This window comes from Dreissena polymorpha, chromosome 15 (assembly GCF_020536995.1).
Source record: "Dreissena polymorpha isolate Duluth1 chromosome 15, UMN_Dpol_1.0, whole genome shotgun sequence".
NCBI classification, from domain to species: domain Eukaryota; kingdom Metazoa; phylum Mollusca; class Bivalvia; order Myida; family Dreissenidae; genus Dreissena; species Dreissena polymorpha.
Genome location: NC_068369.1, coordinates 56,801,317 through 56,818,954, shown reverse-complemented (window position 1 = coordinate 56,818,954; position 17,638 = coordinate 56,801,317). Strand labels below are relative to the sequence as shown.

General features: G+C 35.5%; 2 protein-coding genes across 3 annotated transcripts in view; one reads left to right on the top strand and one right to left on the bottom strand.

Annotated features, from left to right (window-relative positions):
* The first annotated feature begins 4,806 nt into the window (after window positions 1-4,806).
* LOC127859953 (kelch-like protein 21) lies at window positions 4,807-7,617 on the top strand. The gene is made up of 2 exons (XM_052397608.1): window positions 4,807-4,930; window positions 5,113-7,617. The coding sequence occupies exon 2, from the start codon at window positions 5,115-5,117 to the stop codon at window positions 6,846-6,848; it is 1,734 nt and encodes a 577-aa protein (XP_052253568.1). The 5' UTR covers window positions 4,807-4,930; window positions 5,113-5,114; the 3' UTR covers window positions 6,849-7,617.
* A 4,149-nt stretch (window positions 7,618-11,766) lies between these two features.
* LOC127859954 (ankyrin repeat and MYND domain-containing protein 2-like) overlaps window positions 11,767-17,638 on the bottom strand; it is a 42,021-nt gene continuing 36,149 nt past the window's right edge. For both annotated transcript variants that reach the window (XM_052397610.1, XM_052397609.1), the window contains exons 11-12: window positions 15,517-15,582; window positions 11,767-14,318 (exon numbers count right to left, since the gene is read on the bottom strand). In XM_052397610.1, the coding sequence (XP_052253570.1) occupies window positions 14,152-14,318; window positions 15,517-15,582 (233 nt within the window). In that variant the 3' untranslated portion in view covers window positions 11,767-14,151. The remainder of the gene's footprint in view (window positions 14,319-15,516; window positions 15,583-17,638) is intronic.

Below are 17,638 nucleotides of genomic sequence, written 5' to 3'. Positions count from 1 at the left end.
TCATGTAGTTTTATCCACTATTTCCTTAATAAAGGGACCTTTTCACAGATTTTGGCACACACTTTGGCACGTATTGAAGTTTGTCATTAGAAGCTTTAATTTGGTAAATGTAAACAATGGAACTAAATAGCTCCAGTAAAAAAAAAATCAAAGCGCTGAGGGCGCTGAATTTGTTCGCTGTTGTATAATCTTAGACGCAACTTAGTTTTCAAAATTATGTTATAGCTTTTTATATCGCAAGTTTGAAATGACCACAACCAATTCAAATTGATAAAGAGTGTGTCCTAAAGCACAGGTCGAGATGTGTTGTTTTTTTCTTCAAATCATTGATACAGCTAATCAGTGTGCACAGGCTAATCTTATTTGACATGCATTAAGCCCCATTTTCCCTGAAAGCAGCCAATATGTACAGATTTCAGTGATAAACACAAGACTGGCAACGTTGTCTTACAAGGTGTTAAATACTTTTGAATACATACACACAATGTAGTGTACCAGTGGAAACTAAAAACAGGCAGATGCGGTGGTTAGAGCAGACGCTTTCAGCATTCGTCGTCTGCTTAAGTTTACTGCAGTAATCCACACAGACAGTCACGGATTACGGTTTCTAGCGTAGTTAAGCCCATACTGATTTGCAAAATTGCCACTACATTATTTGTGAGCTAAATAAATAAGAATACAATCAAGGAAAGAAAGCAAAAGTAATACTCAACTGGGCTCGAACCACTGACCCTTGGAGTGAAAGTCTAATTCTTAAACTACTCGACCACCCGTGCTCACAAAGGATGAAGTGCATGTTATACTTTATATAAGCAATCCCCATAATGGCACAGGATATAACGACAACAACAAAACGCTCCAAATTATTCAATCGTTTTGCGTTTATAACGCTTTATAATTTTCAGTTTTTTATACTGTCAAAAGATGCATATAATTAATATTTTAGAGGACGGTATATGTTCAGTATTATATGTTCAGAAAAATATCATAACAACAACAAAAAATTGCGAATCTGACATTTTTTAAAAATAATGTTAATTTACACTTTGCTGTCACAGTTAAAAGTGCATATGCTACAATTGTATGTTTGCTGTTTTTGCATGTATGATAGAAAAATTATAACTAAGGTGATCATTTATATTTTACAAAGTCTCTATAAGCCTTGTATTATTTAAACAAAAACGCTGTATTTATTTTATGCCGAAGCTTTCGACCTCACGGTTATCATCAGCGGCCATTTTTTATTTCAAGATGTTTCAAATATGTACGGATATGACGTCATGCATTTCCGGCGTCAACGTTGTTTTCGCGCCCTTTCATGTCTGTTTATTCTTGCACGTTGATGCCATATGGTCGGTATGTCCTTAGTTTTGCCTTCCATAATTGCTCAATGGTCTTGCGATACTCGTCCGACCCGTTTAGTTTTTCAAGTCCCATTATTTGAAAATCATCCATGGAGTGTCCGTCTGTGTAGAAATGTATATACAAATATAATGTGCATATTGGAAATATATATACTTTGAATATTGCATTTGTTGTACATTATATTTGTTTTTAACAGGACCACTATCCTCGTGACTTAGATCGTTTATCGAAGTTTTATCTTATGGCATAATTCGAAATATTCATTCACACGCAACAAGTGATCTCATTCAATATTTAAAATTGGAACCAAGTTTGAGCCAATGAACCGTCGTCGTGGGGCCAAAACTATCGTTGAGGTCAGCAGATTTATTGAAGACACATTTAACACACTGCTGAAAAATTTATAACTTAAAGGGAGACAAAAATGTTCCTATTGTTTCATTTTAGCAAATCACAGTTCTTAGTGCAAACTTTACGGTTGTTCGATAAAACCGGTGCTTTGAATTGACCGTTCCAATGCAAGGGTGCAGAATCAACGGGGTTTTCAAGGGTTTACACACGGGCTGGACACAACGTAAACACACTTGTAAGAATTTTATTTTTGCAAATATCTCAAGTTATTGAAATTCATTTGCAAAATGTTTAGTGTATACAAGACAGTTTTCTTGCAGTTTGTGCCGATATCTTAACGTATAAGAATAAATCCTTCAATACGTCTGAAATCGGTGACAAAATTTGCGGGAAGCATAACCTTATAAACAAATGCAGTACTCATTGAATTTTTTAACAAAAACACATTCTTATTAAAAAAAGTTATTTTGGTGTATTTAAAATTGCCATAAGCGGCATAAAATTCTGTATTTTATCCACTAGTTGAAATTCTTAAGAAACATTGTTGTAAAAAGTGACAATAGCCGTAACGTTGTATTACATTTTATCACATGCTATACCCTGTTTCCCATGTAATACAACCATTACATATTTTTTATATTACACATGTGTAATACAACATTTAAAAGCGTTTTCATTGGCTTAGTTTTCGTTTATTGACCAATCGCATTTTGTTATTTTGCTGAAATGACGTTGCAACGTCAAATGACGTCACGAAATGTAAACAACATTCCGGATTTATCATAATGTTTGCGTAAATATTTATTAAATTTGCTCATTTAAAAGCATGTGATAAAAAAGATCTGACACTCGTTGTCATATCATACCATATTTTATTAAACTCGTCCAGGAAATTCGTTAGTAAGCTCGCCAAAGGCTCGCTTACTAACAAAATTCCTGAACTCGTTTAATAAAATACGGTATTATATAACAACTCGTGCCAGATCCTATATGTCTGGCGATTTGTTCCTTCCGTCGAATAAAAGGCATCCTTCCAAATAATGGTATCTCTTCTGATAATGCAGAAGAAAATCATATCCGAAAATTTGAGTAAAAACAACGAGACAAACACTTAATAAAAAGCAAATGAGGAGCACGGTAACACTCTGCAATACCAGCGTTTTTTCACCATTTTGGCAATGGGGCCGGGTCCCTTTGGATTGGGCAAATTTGCGGCGTTTTGACTAAAATTGGGAAATTAGTGTTGTTGTTGTTTTGCAAAAAATGCTTCAAAATTGAGAATATAAGTGTTTCAGTATTATATTTACCATGGTTCAACTTAAATGGATGGGAGTTGAACAAAAGATTCAGATATAAAAAAATAAAAAATTGAAACCTTCCGTTTTAGCTCCCATTTGGGAAAAAATATATAATACTTTTTTTCTCATTGGGAATGGGGCCGATTACCGGAACCGATTTCGAATACACTCTGCGTTATGAAAATGAATTCAATGTTTAACACAAACGACTCCATCAGTCTACCTGGTCAGTGGAACGTTTTTAAGCGACTTCTCTATATTTCGTCGGCTGTTTGTTTTTATCGCTCGGATTATTATAATTGAAATCTCAGTATATTATAATTGAAATCTCATTATATTATAATTGAAATCTCAGTATATTATAATTGAATCTCATTATATTACATTTGAAATCTCAGTATATTATAATTGAAATATCAGTATAATATAATTGAAATCTCGGTATATCATAATTGAACTCTCGGTATATTATAATTGAAATCTCAGTATATTATAAATGAAATCTCAGTATATTATAATTAAAATCTCAGTATATTATCATTAAAATCTCAGTTTATTATAATTAAAATCTCAGTATATTATAATTGAAATCTCAGTATATTATAATTGAAATCGCAGTATATTATAATTTAAATCGCATTATATTATAATTGAAATCTCAGTATAGTATAATTAAAATCTCAGTATATTATAATTGAAATCTCAGTCTATTATAATTGAAATCTCAGTATATTATAATTGAAATCTCGGTATATTATAATTGAAAGCTCGGTATATTATAATTAAAATCTCAGTATATTATAATTAAAATCTCAGTATATTATAATTTAAATCTCAGAATATTATAATTAAAATCTCAGTATATTATAATTGAAAGCTCAGTATATTATAATTGAAATCTCAGTATATTATAATTGAAATAATTGAGTAAACCAGATCAGTAAGAAACAATCATAGTCAACTTTTTAGTGTGCTTTGTTTAACTCGATACATATGATTGAAACTCAATTACAGTCGTGTTAAATTGAGCGTTACGATATCAAATGGGTTAATCAATTGAGCTACTATCGATTAAACTTTTGTTTTCGCTTCGAACGTTTACCGAGTCATTGAGCTCTCACATTGCTTTAAATCGTTTACGGAAGCCTTTTGGGACAACAGGATTTCATGTTGCACCACAAAATATCGAAACTACAAAGAAATAAACCAATATTAAGACCCTTTAATACCAATAACCGAAGACAATTGAACTGTTACGATGCGTACACTATGTAAAATGTGATACTACCGTCAAGTGCACATGCTCTGGGAAAACCGGGCTTAATGCATGTGCGTTAAGAATCTTCCCAATTTAGTTTGCGCAGTTCCAGGGTGCAAGATCAGGTGACTTTTTGGGGTTTCCCCTTTTACCAGGCTAATCAGGGACGACACTTTCCGCCTAAATTTGATTTTTGCCCAGAAGAGACTTCATATAAACGAAAAATGTCATAAAAGCGGAAAGTGTCGTCCCTGAATAGCCTGTGCGGACTTGACACGCTAATTTGGGACGACACTTTACGCACATGCATTATGCCCAGTTTTCTCAGAACGCGACTCAATTAAAGATACGTATAAAGACATTCCGGGAAACTTCTTATACTGCTTTGCAAGGAATTTTGTAACTCTCAATTTGTCAATTAGAAAAGACACGAACTTTATCGTGATATAAGTTGGTGAAGTTGAAACAAATCGTTTTCAGAAGACATTAACCAGGTTCCGTAGTATTTGAAATAAATGTTACATTAAATTGCGAATAATTTAATCGGGTTAGCTCACATTAGCTAGGATTAATAAGGAACTGCAAAATACTTAACGATTGTCAGTTAATCCATGGATCTTTGTTTGTAAAGGTCACTGGTTAATCGTGCGTTTTTACGGTACGTGATTTATTAATTAATTTAATATTTAATATTCATTTATTATATAAATTAATCGTATGTTACATCTTTAAGAGTGGGATATGTAGGGTTCTTCATAATTTATCGTGTTTTTGTTAAAAAAAACGTGTAACACAATGATGGGCTTATTTGCAACACGGTTATTTGTTTACTTCTTTTAGGAATGGATGCTATCGATGCATGGAGAATAAGATTTCTCAGTAGCATAACTTCCGGTTTGCGCAAACAACAGCGCTCCGGTGAATATTGCGACGTCGCCATAAAGGTCGAGGGCGTCGTTTTCCGATGCCATAAAGCAGTGCTATGCGCAGCGTCGCCCTATTTTACGGCCATGTTTGCGCACGACATGAAAGAGTCGCGTGATGCAGCGGTTACACTGCACGAAACTAAGGCGGAAATGTTTGAGCTTTTATTGGACTGCATTTACGACGGGGCAAGCATTGTGACGGAAGATAATGTGCAAGACATTTTAGAAATTGCGACTTTAATGCAAATAGACATTCTACTGGAATACATTGAGGAATATTTCAGACAAATCATCACAGTTGAAAATTTTGTAGACATTTGGTATATGGCAAAGAAATTCAGCTGTCAAAGATTAGAAAACTTTATTTGGACGTTTATGACTGATAATTTCGTCGCTCTGAGCGACAGTGGAGATCTGTCTCTGCTACCACTAGAGACAATGGAACGGTTTCTTAGCGACGATTCCTTAGTGGCGAAGTCAGAAGATCTTATCTGCGACGTTATTTTGCGATGGTTATCTGCGGATGTAGAAAACAGACGAGAATACGCGCCAAAACTTATAACACAAATGCGTCTTCCTCTCTGTTCTTCAGAATATATTCTGCAACAGTTCAGTAAAGACACGTGTGTAAACCAACTTCCAGAGGCACTTCCAACAATTAAGCAAGCGCTCAAGTTCAAAATGTTCCCCGCCAGAAAACAGGACTCCACGTCAGTACAAACGACCCACAGACGAACAAGTGCCCAAGATGACGTCATGGTGGTCATTGGCGGCACAGACACTTCCGAGTATTCGGGAACCGGCATGCGATGCTACAGCTTCCTGCGTCGAAAGTGGTTTAACTTGCCGTCCCTTCCGCAGAATGTAGGTCCCCATTACGCCATATGCACCTACGGGGACGATATTTTCGTGTCCGGTGGTCAGTATCACAGGGAAGCCTTTCACAGATTTCAGTCCGCCACGTGCGCGTGGGTCGCCTTGCCGCAGCTTCCGTCAGGGCGTTTCCAGCACGCGATGGCGTCCGTAACTGACGTAATATACGTCATAGGCGGTGACGGCAGCGTTGATAGTACGCTAATCTACGGCTATAACGTTTCAACCGGAAGTTGGAATGTGTATTGTGAGATGCCGGACCGCATCCCATATGCTCACGCAGTTGCCTTTAACCAAAGTGTTCTAATATACGGAGGGAAGGCCTCTGAATCCCAGCAATCAGACTACGTGTTCACCTTCGACACTTTCAGAAATCAAGTTACGCGGATAACATCTCTTACGCTACCCGGGCCTGGAACCAATGCGGTTATGTTCGACAGTAGCGCTTACATTATTGGAACCGACGGAGCGGTAACCAAAGTGACACACGACTTCGAAAAACACGTGGTTAGGACTATTGAAAACTTCAACCCCAAGAGGTTTGCTTCAGTCCAATACCGGGGCATATTGTACGTCATAGTATGTTCCCCAAACTTACGCGGCTCTTCATCCGAGTTTCCAAAAGTACTTGTAATAGATCCGTCCAACGAAATGAGCCTCCTTGAAACGATTCTGGTTCCCCCCGCCACTCCACGCGGTGCTCCGTGGCTTGGTAGCGGAACCAGGCTCGCTTCCGTGAAAATTTCGATAAGTAAGCACCATCTAAAGGAAGTGTAGAGCCGCGTGCATAGGTAGCTTAGAGGGACCTTTTCACAGATTTTTGCAGATATTGAAGTTTGTAAGTAAATGCTTTTTATCCTATAACCAGATGAAAATCGATAGTATAACAACGATCGCATAAACTTTACCTTTATACCATCGCTATTTTAAGACCATGGTTTTCCGATCTCTATCTTAAGAACACTATATGTTTCAATGTGACGTCATAGCAAATGATGACGTTGAAGTAAACAAACACTTCGGAGTCAACTTGGAAAACCAGCGCTGTTTCTTTGAATTTTAAAGTATTTTTACTCTTTTTGAACGATAAACGACCACAAAATTATAGGATAAATAGAATATTATGTGAGTTTGGGATAAAGATCAAGTTTATCATGCTCGGCACGAACCATGTTAGCGCTCGGCAAGCCTCGCGTTACATCGGTTCTAAGCCTCGCATGATAAACTTGATCTTTATCCAAAACTCACATAACATTCTCTATATATTGATAAATGTAAACATTGGATCTAAAAAGCTACAGTAAAAAAAAAAAACAAGAATAAAATAAAAGAAAGAAAAAAGTAACCCTGATCTGGGCTTGAGCCAATGATCCCTGGAGAAAAAGTCTAACGCTTAGACCACTCGGCCATCCATGCTCATACAATGATTGGTGTATTTTATACTTTATATAAGAAATCCTCGTTGTGTCACAAAATATAACAACAAAAAAACACTTTAAATTATTCAATCGTTTCGCGTTGAAACGCTTTAAATTTTTTAGGTTTTTATATGGTCAAAAGATTCATATAATTGATATTTAAGAGCATGGCAAATGTTCGGTATTATTGATTCCTCACTAATATCATAACTACAACAAAAATTTGCGAATCTGAATAAATTTTTCATAATTTTGACAATTTACCAAAGGCAGTGGCTTGTCGTACGGCCCCGTACGGCTAGACAATAGGCTAGCCGTACGGCTTTGTACGTATAGCATTTCCTATGGGGATTGTCTAGACGTACGGCTGTTATAACACATAATTATATTGATTTATTATTGATCTACGTGCAGATTCCGAAATTTCTAGCCTTTAGACTACCTCGTGTAGTCGTCGTAACGGAATTTGCAGTCTGGTTTATGTTGCGTCGTGGCTGGAAATCCGATTGGTGCATAGTACATAAAGGGTGTAAACAAGGGAGATATGAAAATTTAAAAGGCCCTTTTAACAGTAAAAGTCAAAAGACTATGCACAAGCATTCCGAGGTTTAATTTAAAGGAGCCTTTTCACAGATTCTGCCATGTATTGAAGTTTGTCATTAAATGCTTTATTTTGATAAATGTAAAATTGGACCTAAAAAGCTTCAGTACAAAAAACAATAATAAAATAAAAGAAAGAAACAAATGTAACCGTTAGACCACTCGGCCATTCGTGCTCTGACAGTAACTGGTGTATTTTATATTTTATATAAGCAAAATATAACGACAATAACGAACTCTCCAAATTATCAAATCGTTTCGCGTTGCAACACTTTATAATTTTCAAATTTTTAAATCGTCAAAAGATGCATATTATGGATATTTTAGAGGATGGTAAATGTTCAGGATTACTGTTTCCTCACAAATATCAAAACTACAAAGAAAATTTGCGAATCTGAAACATTTTTGTTAAATTTTGTCAATTTACCAAAACGTGAAAAGGCCCTTTAACAATAAGAGATCAAAACACTACACAAGCATACTGAGGTTTAATGTTAAGCTCACGAAAAAATAAAATTCATTGTTCTTTATTCTTCCGTAATGTACACTTCCATCCAACAGAGAAAACTTAGAAATCAGGGACAACACTTTCCGCTTTTATGGTATTTTTCGTTTAAAGGAAGTCCCTTCTTACAGAAAATCTTGTTTTGGCGGAAAAAGTCGTCCCTAATTAGCTTTTGCGGACTGCACAGCATAATCTGGGACGACACTTTACGGCTTACGCACATGCATTATGCCCAGTTTTCTCAGAACGCGACTCTTATAAGTATTGTGTGATTTTCAATATTTTCAAACTCTACCAATTTTGTATAGCATCGTCTCAAAAATTTATTTTCTGGTAACGATATGAAGCATAAACACATGGATGTTTAATCACACAGCGATATTATTGTTGTAAGTATAAACCTAAATTACTTATGTGTGCGTAAATGTTAATAATATTAAAGTATATATGTAACTGACAAAATATTTTATATTTGTTAACATGTACAATCATGATTTAATCGAGATGCATGTTGAAAATTAAAATAAAATAAAAGTCTTGAGTGATATATTTGTTTCACTGCAACACATAACTCCAATAATAATATCTTTTTATTTTTCTTTCATTTAAAAATTGTATTTTTTCACAAAAACTACAAAACAACAACAATAAACAATCTATGCATTATTAATTACACAGGCAAAGCTAACATATTAAGCATTCCTAAGTAAAATATTCTGCATTTATCTTATACAAACAATTAAAAAAATCCATTCACGTACAATAATTAATAACGATAAAGTCAGTGTTGAATATGCTTTTTTTCTTCTTGAAACGTTACTAAGAAACGTTAATTAAGACCTCTATAAATGATTTTCATTAAATCTGATCATAAACCCAGATGCCTATAAAATTGACTTGGTTTTAAAAATGCATCACTGTTTATTCAAATATTGGAATTATCTGACAAAACATTATTTTATTACGTACTGTCTGGTAAACCAACTAGGTCCTCTTACAACACAATATGCACATTGTTTCCATCAATAATAAGTAAAAAAAAAAGAAGATGAAACAAAAGCATACATGTCCATAATTCGAAACTGATTATTGTTGTAGAAGTAATAAATATTGATATAAGGTTATATATACAACATCATCAACTCGAAACGATTAAAATATAAAGCAAGAACTACTCTAAGCTTTGGGTTTAATCAGCCAATATAAAATACTACAGTCGTAAATACATTGTTTCTATATTTGAAGGGTTAAACTGAAACCCCACATAAATAACATTTCAAATATGATCATAACGACTTAATCCTGTCTGCCAAGATGCAGAATAAAACAAGAGATGTGTTTGTCAGAAACACAATGCCCCCTAATGCGCCGCTTTGAAACAATATATTTGACCTTTGACCTTTAAGGATGACCTTGACCTTTCACCACTCAAAATGTGCAGCTCCATGAGATACACGTGCATGCCAAATATCAAGACGCTATCTTCAATATTGCAAAAGTTATGACCAAGGTTTAAGTTTTGTGACACATACAATGACATAAACATACAATGACAGACAGACAGGCTAAAAACAATATATCCCCAATCAATTCATTCGGGGGCATACAAATATCCGCAACTAAATTTCAGTCTATTTATTTCAATAACAATGAAAACCAGAATTCAATTCGGTATTTAAATAATATTTTTAATATTTGTAAATTCTAGTTTTGAAATATTTATGTTCATAATCAATTCACAATTCATTAAAATCAGGTTTAAAGGTTGCAAATATATGTTCAATACTAACACAACAAGAGCTTTGTCACAGACGTGACGAATACCCCCACATGCCGCATTGACACAGAATATTTTGCAGGTTGTCTTCACAAAAAAACAGCGGACACCATGCTCAATATTTAAAACGCACTAAGTGACCCCGTGACCTGGTTTTTGCATGGCCCATGTTCGAATCTGACCTACACATCATCTAGATACAACTTCTGACCAAGTGTGGTGAAAATCAGATGAAAACTACTTGAATTAGAGAGCAGACACCATGCTGAATGTGTTAAACGTACTAAGTGACCCAGTGACCTAGTTTTAGACCCGGCATGACCCATAATTGAACTTGACCTAGACATCATTTAGATACAACTTCTGACCAAGTTTGGTGAAGATCAGATGAAAACTACTTGAATTAGAGAGCGGACACCATGCTCAATGTTTAAAACGCACTATGTGACCCCATGACCTTGTTTTTTACCTGCCATGACCTATGTTCGAACTTGGCCTAGACATAATTTAGATACAACTTCTGACCAAGTTTGGTGAAGCTCTGATGAAAACTACTTGAACAAGCAAATTCGTTGAATTGATATCCCCCGCCAATATGCTTCTGGACACAAGTGTTATATTTGACACTCAAAAAAGCATTTTTTCAAGATACAAAGGGCCATAACTCCGTTATTAACAGATGTTGTACAATGCCATTTGGGGAGCATCATCCTTTTATCCATATATATACTCATACCAAGTTTCAATGAAATCCGCCAAAGCACTTCCAAGATATGGCTCCGGACACAAAAAAGTATTTTTCCAAGATACAAAGGGCCATAACTCTGTTATTAACAGTTGGTGTACAATGCCATTAGGGGTGCATCATCCTATACTCATACCAAGTTTCATTGAAATCCGCCAAAGCACTTCCAAGATATGACTGCAGACACAAAAAAGCATTTTTCCAAGATACAAAAGGCCATAACTCTGTTATTAACAGATGGTGTATAATGCCATTAGGCATGCATCATCCTCTTATCCATATATATATACTCATACCAAGCTTCATTGAAATCCGCCAAAGCACTTCCAAGATATGGCTCCGGACACAAAAGTGCCGGACGGTCGGACGGACGGAAGGACAGACGGACAGAGCCAAACAATATCCCTCCGCCAATGGCGGGGGATAATAAGAAAGCGGACAACATGCTGAATGTTTAAAACGCATTAAGTGACCCCGTGAACTAGTTTTTGACCCGGTAAGGCCTGTGTTCGAACTTGGCCTAGACATCATCTAGATACAACATCTGACCAAGTTTGGTGAAGATCGGATGAAAAATACTTGAATTAGAGAGCAGACAAGGACCGACCGACAGGCAGACAGACCACCAGACAAGCTCACTCTTATATATACACACAAAAACTACGTTTAGTGGGGGTATAATTAGATCAAGAAACTGGACAGAAAACATAAAACAAATGTGCATTTAACAGACCACACAAAACATTGCGTCTTACAATAATTATCTTTAAATTAGATAAACCAACATGCAATTTCTGACTTTCAGGAACAATTAACAGCACATTGACATTTCTACTACAGGTATCTACAAACAAGTATAATGTTTAATCATGTGGGATAGAGCACAATTATGAAAGGCTTTTTCTGTTCATTTTACAGCCATTACTGGGTGATATTCTCAAAAGGTTAATATGTTCCAATTTGTTATTTATTTCTTAGTCTTGGAATGTATGCAATTATTTATATAATTTCTAACAATTTTATTTACAGAACTTTGAGAGGTCTTTGAGCAAACTTTTTGTTCATTTGATGATTAGAGTAACATAAATACTAAAAATCAATGAATATTTCCCAAAATAATTCGTAAAATTAAGTTAACCCATAACAAATCAGTGTAGCAATAGCCAAAATGTCAACGCTAGATGTGGTATGGTAACATTTAACGAGATACAAAATGCTCGTGTTTTTTTATACCACAATATATTTCATGTGAATTTCCCCGCCACGATCTCCGAACATTTAAGGAGCGGACGCAAGACAGGCTTCGTGCAGCATCAGAAGAATAACGTGTTCATGCGAACTACGTCATGTTTCTGACGCTGCCCATTGTTGATTTTGAGTGTTAATGGACTTTAAAGATTTTAGCCAATATCAACAGATTGTTACATAACAACCAAAGTGTTGGTTAAGCTATAAATATGTGTATTTTACTTTGAGGAATATTATAAGTTTAGAATGGATTGATGTTAAGATGGCTATAAGATATTATTTCATCAACAAAATCGTACACAAAGGATCTTACAGGTAAATTAAGCTATGGTTTATTTATTTTTACATTTAACCCACCTACGGTAATAACTCTTAAGTTTTCGGACACTTAAAAATAATTATTTTTATCAGCTTTGTTAACTCATGCCTGAAATGATACAGAACAAAAATTTTCCCACTTTTACAGCGAATTCAATTGATTAAAGCCGTGTGTATTAAATTTCGGCTATAATCAACGGCACGGCTATAATCAACGGCACGAAATGAGGTCATCAACTGCCTAACCGGGACTACTTTTTCCCACGCACCTCGTCACCTGTATTTGCCAAGTGCATCAATAATAAAAACAATCTCAAATGTTCGTCAATCTAAATGACCTTAAAAACAAAGAAAAGTAGTAAAAAAACCGTAATTTCAGAAATATTATGCTTCCTTAATAGGACCACACTGTTTCAAATGCTGTTGGGTCAGGTGAATCCATTACTTTCTACCTGTATGCATGGTTATTTACCCAATAATGCAAATGTAATGGTCCATTGCCCTCGAGCAACTTGCATCCGTCAGGTTTTATGACCTTTATCTGTTGTAAAATTCCATGATCAAAGTGACACAAAATGAACGAAAACAAGGAAGGAGTCTGTAGACTAGTGCGGTAAAATATACTGTCCGAAAATTAAGATACATTTATTATGGACAAAAACCCGTATGTCCGAAAATTAAGTATCACGATAAATAATTATTTTGGCTACTAAATAGGGTGTCCGAAAACTTAGAGTGTACAAAAACTTAAGAGCAATTACGGTATTCAGAAGTTAATAACAAGAGGGCCAAGACAGCCCTAAATCGCTCGACTGTGTAGGACTGCTTAGGGGTATAATTTGAACAAACTGAAGAGTTTAAGGTTAAAAACAAAGTAGAAGTTGAATTTAAAGAATTTCACCTGCACACCTATTTGGACCACAGGGGCACTATCTGAAAACAACTAAGGCGATGGCCACTGTGTGATAAATTTTACATTCATTATATAAGACTTTATAGATCTTGTGACCCCGTGGCCAGCTTGTTTTTACCCCAAGGGCATGATTTGAACAAACTTATTAAAGGACCACTAGATGATGTTACGCTACAAATATTGAACCCCTTGGGGATTAAGAAAATAAGATTTTTTAAGTTCCTACTGTTTATAAATCTTTTTAACTCTGGTAACCCTCAAATGCAGCAGACAGGAGACAATATGAACAACTTTGAAAGATCATTCCTGTGAAGTTTCATGAGACAATACGTCAAGCGGTTCGGGAGATGTCATTTAAAGCAAATTGTTCACAGCAAACGAAGCCAGAGAGCGACCTACCACAATAGATCACCATGAGCACTTTGTACTCAGGTAAGCTTTGAATTCATTCTCTTCTGACCAGTATAGGTGCTCTAGTTTAACAAGTGAAACTATGAACACATTAGTAAACAGTAAACATAAAATACAACTTCAAAATAAACTGGCGCAACATTGTTCACGATTCAGCCGTATCTGCCCCTGTTACTTGGTTAGTGGTTTCAGACGTAGCCTTTTCCAACTCTTCAACTTGGTCTTTTGCAGTCACCTCTGCACCTTCTTTCTTTGTATCGCTGACTGTTTGTTCTGCTTTTGCAGCCGCTTCTGACTCAAGTTTCTTTTGCTCTGCAAAGTAAATGTTATTTTTAATTGAAGACAATTCATTACATAAAATACAATCTCAAGTAATATGCACATCTCCTCTTGGTAGTGAAGCTTCCCATAAAGTTTAATTGAATTTCGGTCATTAATTGCTGAGAAATAGCCCGGACACAAATTGTGCAGAGACCAACGGACACACGGACGGACAGATGAAGCAGCAACTATATGCTCCCCCCCTAAATTTTTTTGGGGGAGCATAAAAATATGAAGAACTTTAAAAGTTATTGCAGGATCCAGTAAAATGTGACAGACAGACAGACTCACAGACAGACGCACAGAGCACAAACCATAAGTCCCCTCCGGTGAAACCAGTATGGGACAATTACTTAAACAGAATGCAAATTTCTATCCTAACGCAAATTTACAGTAATTTTAATCTATTGCCCATTTTTCATTCTGTTAAAAAACTATTTTGCAAATAATAACTCTTTTTTCATGACAAGTTGAGAAAGTAGGGTTTTTTCCAATTAACAGTAGGGAAAAGTAGGAAAAGAAGGAATAACATGGACCACTTCAAAGCCTGCTATAGCTGCATGAGGAAAACATTTAAGCCACTTGTTGTGTTTGTTGTGCTAAGGTAAGCCTAAAACAACCTAAAATGTTGCATAAAATGATGAAAAATAAAACACCAATAGCTGTCTGCATAGGATGACATATGCCCCCAATAAACGCTTTTATTATTGAAATACACTAAGTGACCCCGTGACTTAGTTTTTGACCCGGCATGACCCATATTCGAACATAACCTAGATATTATCTTGATACATTTTCTGACCAAGTTTGGTAAAGATCGGATGCAAATACTTCAATTAGAGAGCAGACATTATGCTAAATCCTTGAAATGCACTAAGTGACCCAGTGACCTTGTTTTTGACCCGGCATGACCCATGTTCGAACTTAACCAAGATATTGTCTAGAGACAACTTCTGACCAATTTTGGTAAAGATTGGATGAAAACTATTTGAATTACAGAGCGGACACTAAAAGTGTGACAGACTGAAAGACAGAATGACGGACAGTGCGAAAACTATACACCCCCTTTTCTTCGAAAGAGGGCATAAAAAAACTTATCAACTGAGAGCTGCGTAACAAATGAAAAAGGAATATCTGCTCCTTTTCTTCACCCAAGTACACTTGTGTGCTTTACGTCAATTGACTGTACCTTCAAGTGCCTTTTCCTGCTCAGCTGCAAGTTTTTGTGCCTTTTGAAGTTCCTGTGCATACTCCTCTGTAATTAAGATAAATTAATCAAAATAACTTCTAAAATAAACCAATGTTACAGCATATGTGCTAAGTAAAAAAATATGTGAGAGGTCAGTGAGCATTAGAATCTTTCATCAAACTAGTAACTGGCTCCACTGAAGGATCCCCTATTTCAAAAGGAGGACGCTAAGGATCCTTGAATGCTCACCTTAAATGCTCAAGAAACTATAGATCAGTGGTTCAAATTACTTGACTCCCCTGTTTTGGGGTTACTTTTGACAACAATGGCATAACTTCAACATTTCTCGCAATGAAAGTCTGTAAACAACCAATTCAAAAACTTAGATATGTATTTTCACACATTTGTAGTCCCTTATAAAGTTAAATGGAATTAAAGACCTGTTTTACTAGATCCAAGTTTAAAATGTTTCAGTTCCAACCCTTAGATACTGATGAGCAGCAAACAGCATAAAACTTGAACAGACTGCGAGTTACTTGCAGGCTGTTCTTGTTTTATGATGTTTTCACATAGCTATTTTCACTTTGAGTGGGAAAGGTTAAGAGATTTTTTTTTACGGAATTTTGCTTATTAAGACAATGTAAAAAATGTTACACATGGGACATGGCCAGTTTTGACATAAGGGGCATAATAAGAACAAACTTTGTAACTGTTGTTACACAATAAATATCAGATCAAGATGTGGAATATGTTGCTGCACAGAATATTTGTTATTTTGCTACATGTTCATATTAAAAACATGACTATTTGGAATTGGAAGGCTTTGATCTCAGCATATGATTTGAATAAACTATGTAAAGGACCTCGATATAATGCTACATAGAAAATAAGAACATCAAAAGCTTTTCAGTTCCAAAAGAAGATTTTTAAAAAGTTTTCTGTACAAGTTAATGTTAATCTGATGTCAACTGATATTGGCAACTCTTGACCAAGGAGGCAAAATTTGAACGATCTTTGTTGAGGAGTTCAAGTTGATGCTATATACCAAGTATTCAATTGTTCAGAAACCGGTAATCAATCAAATGGCACCATTTGAACAATTTTCAAAGAGGACCACCCAAGGAACATATCAGTGAGGTTTGGTCAAAGTATGCCCAGAACTTCCAGCGATTTTTTGCAAGATTGGGAAAAGTACTGGTACCAGTCCAATTGGGAAAATTGTGCACGAAAACCACTGAAACAACAAAACAAGCACATTTGTTGAATTGATATCACCCGCAAAATAAATTTTGTTTATGGAATGGGTTCAAATCCCATGATATATGGTATGATCATTAATATTAGGTGTGGGGTAATTTTTTTTTGCATTGAAATTCTCCTCATTGATATCTATATGCCCATGAAGTTTCATTTTGAAATCTTGTAGCGTACCCGAGATAAAACCTTGAAAAGTTACATCATACAATAATAACAAAGGGCAGTTACTCTTAGATAAGAAAGTGTAGGTTTATCGTTCCTCAGCATGGCACTTTTCCCGTTGATTTCGACACACCCATGAAATTTCATGTTGAAATGTTGTATTATATCTGAGATAAAGCCCTCACAAGTTCCATCAACCAAAAACAACAAAGGGCAATTACTCTTATTTAAGAAAGTGAAAGGGTTATAATTCTTAAGCAGGGAACTTCTCCTCATTAATATCTATACAACCATGAAGTTTCATATTGAAGTCTTGAATGGTACATTGAGATATAGCCCTTAAAATGTACATCATAGAAAAAACCAAAGGGCAATAACTCTTATTAAACAAGAGCACCGGCTTGCGGGTGCAGAACGCTCATCTTTTTTCTTTTTAAAGGTGAAGGACCTATCTCAATTTCACTCACAAAGGAAGGAGAGGTGGAGTAGAGGGGGGGGGGGGGGGCTGTATAGTGTGGGGGTGTGGTCATTTATTACATTTTTTTCCAAAAATGCCAAAAAAATGCCATTTTTTTGGGGGGGTGGGGTGGGAGGGGGGGTTTCTTGGGTGGGATGGTTGGACAGTATTTTCAAAAATAAAATAATACAAAAAATATTTGTGTTTTTTAACCATGTTTAAAAAAAATAAATTATTATTATTTTT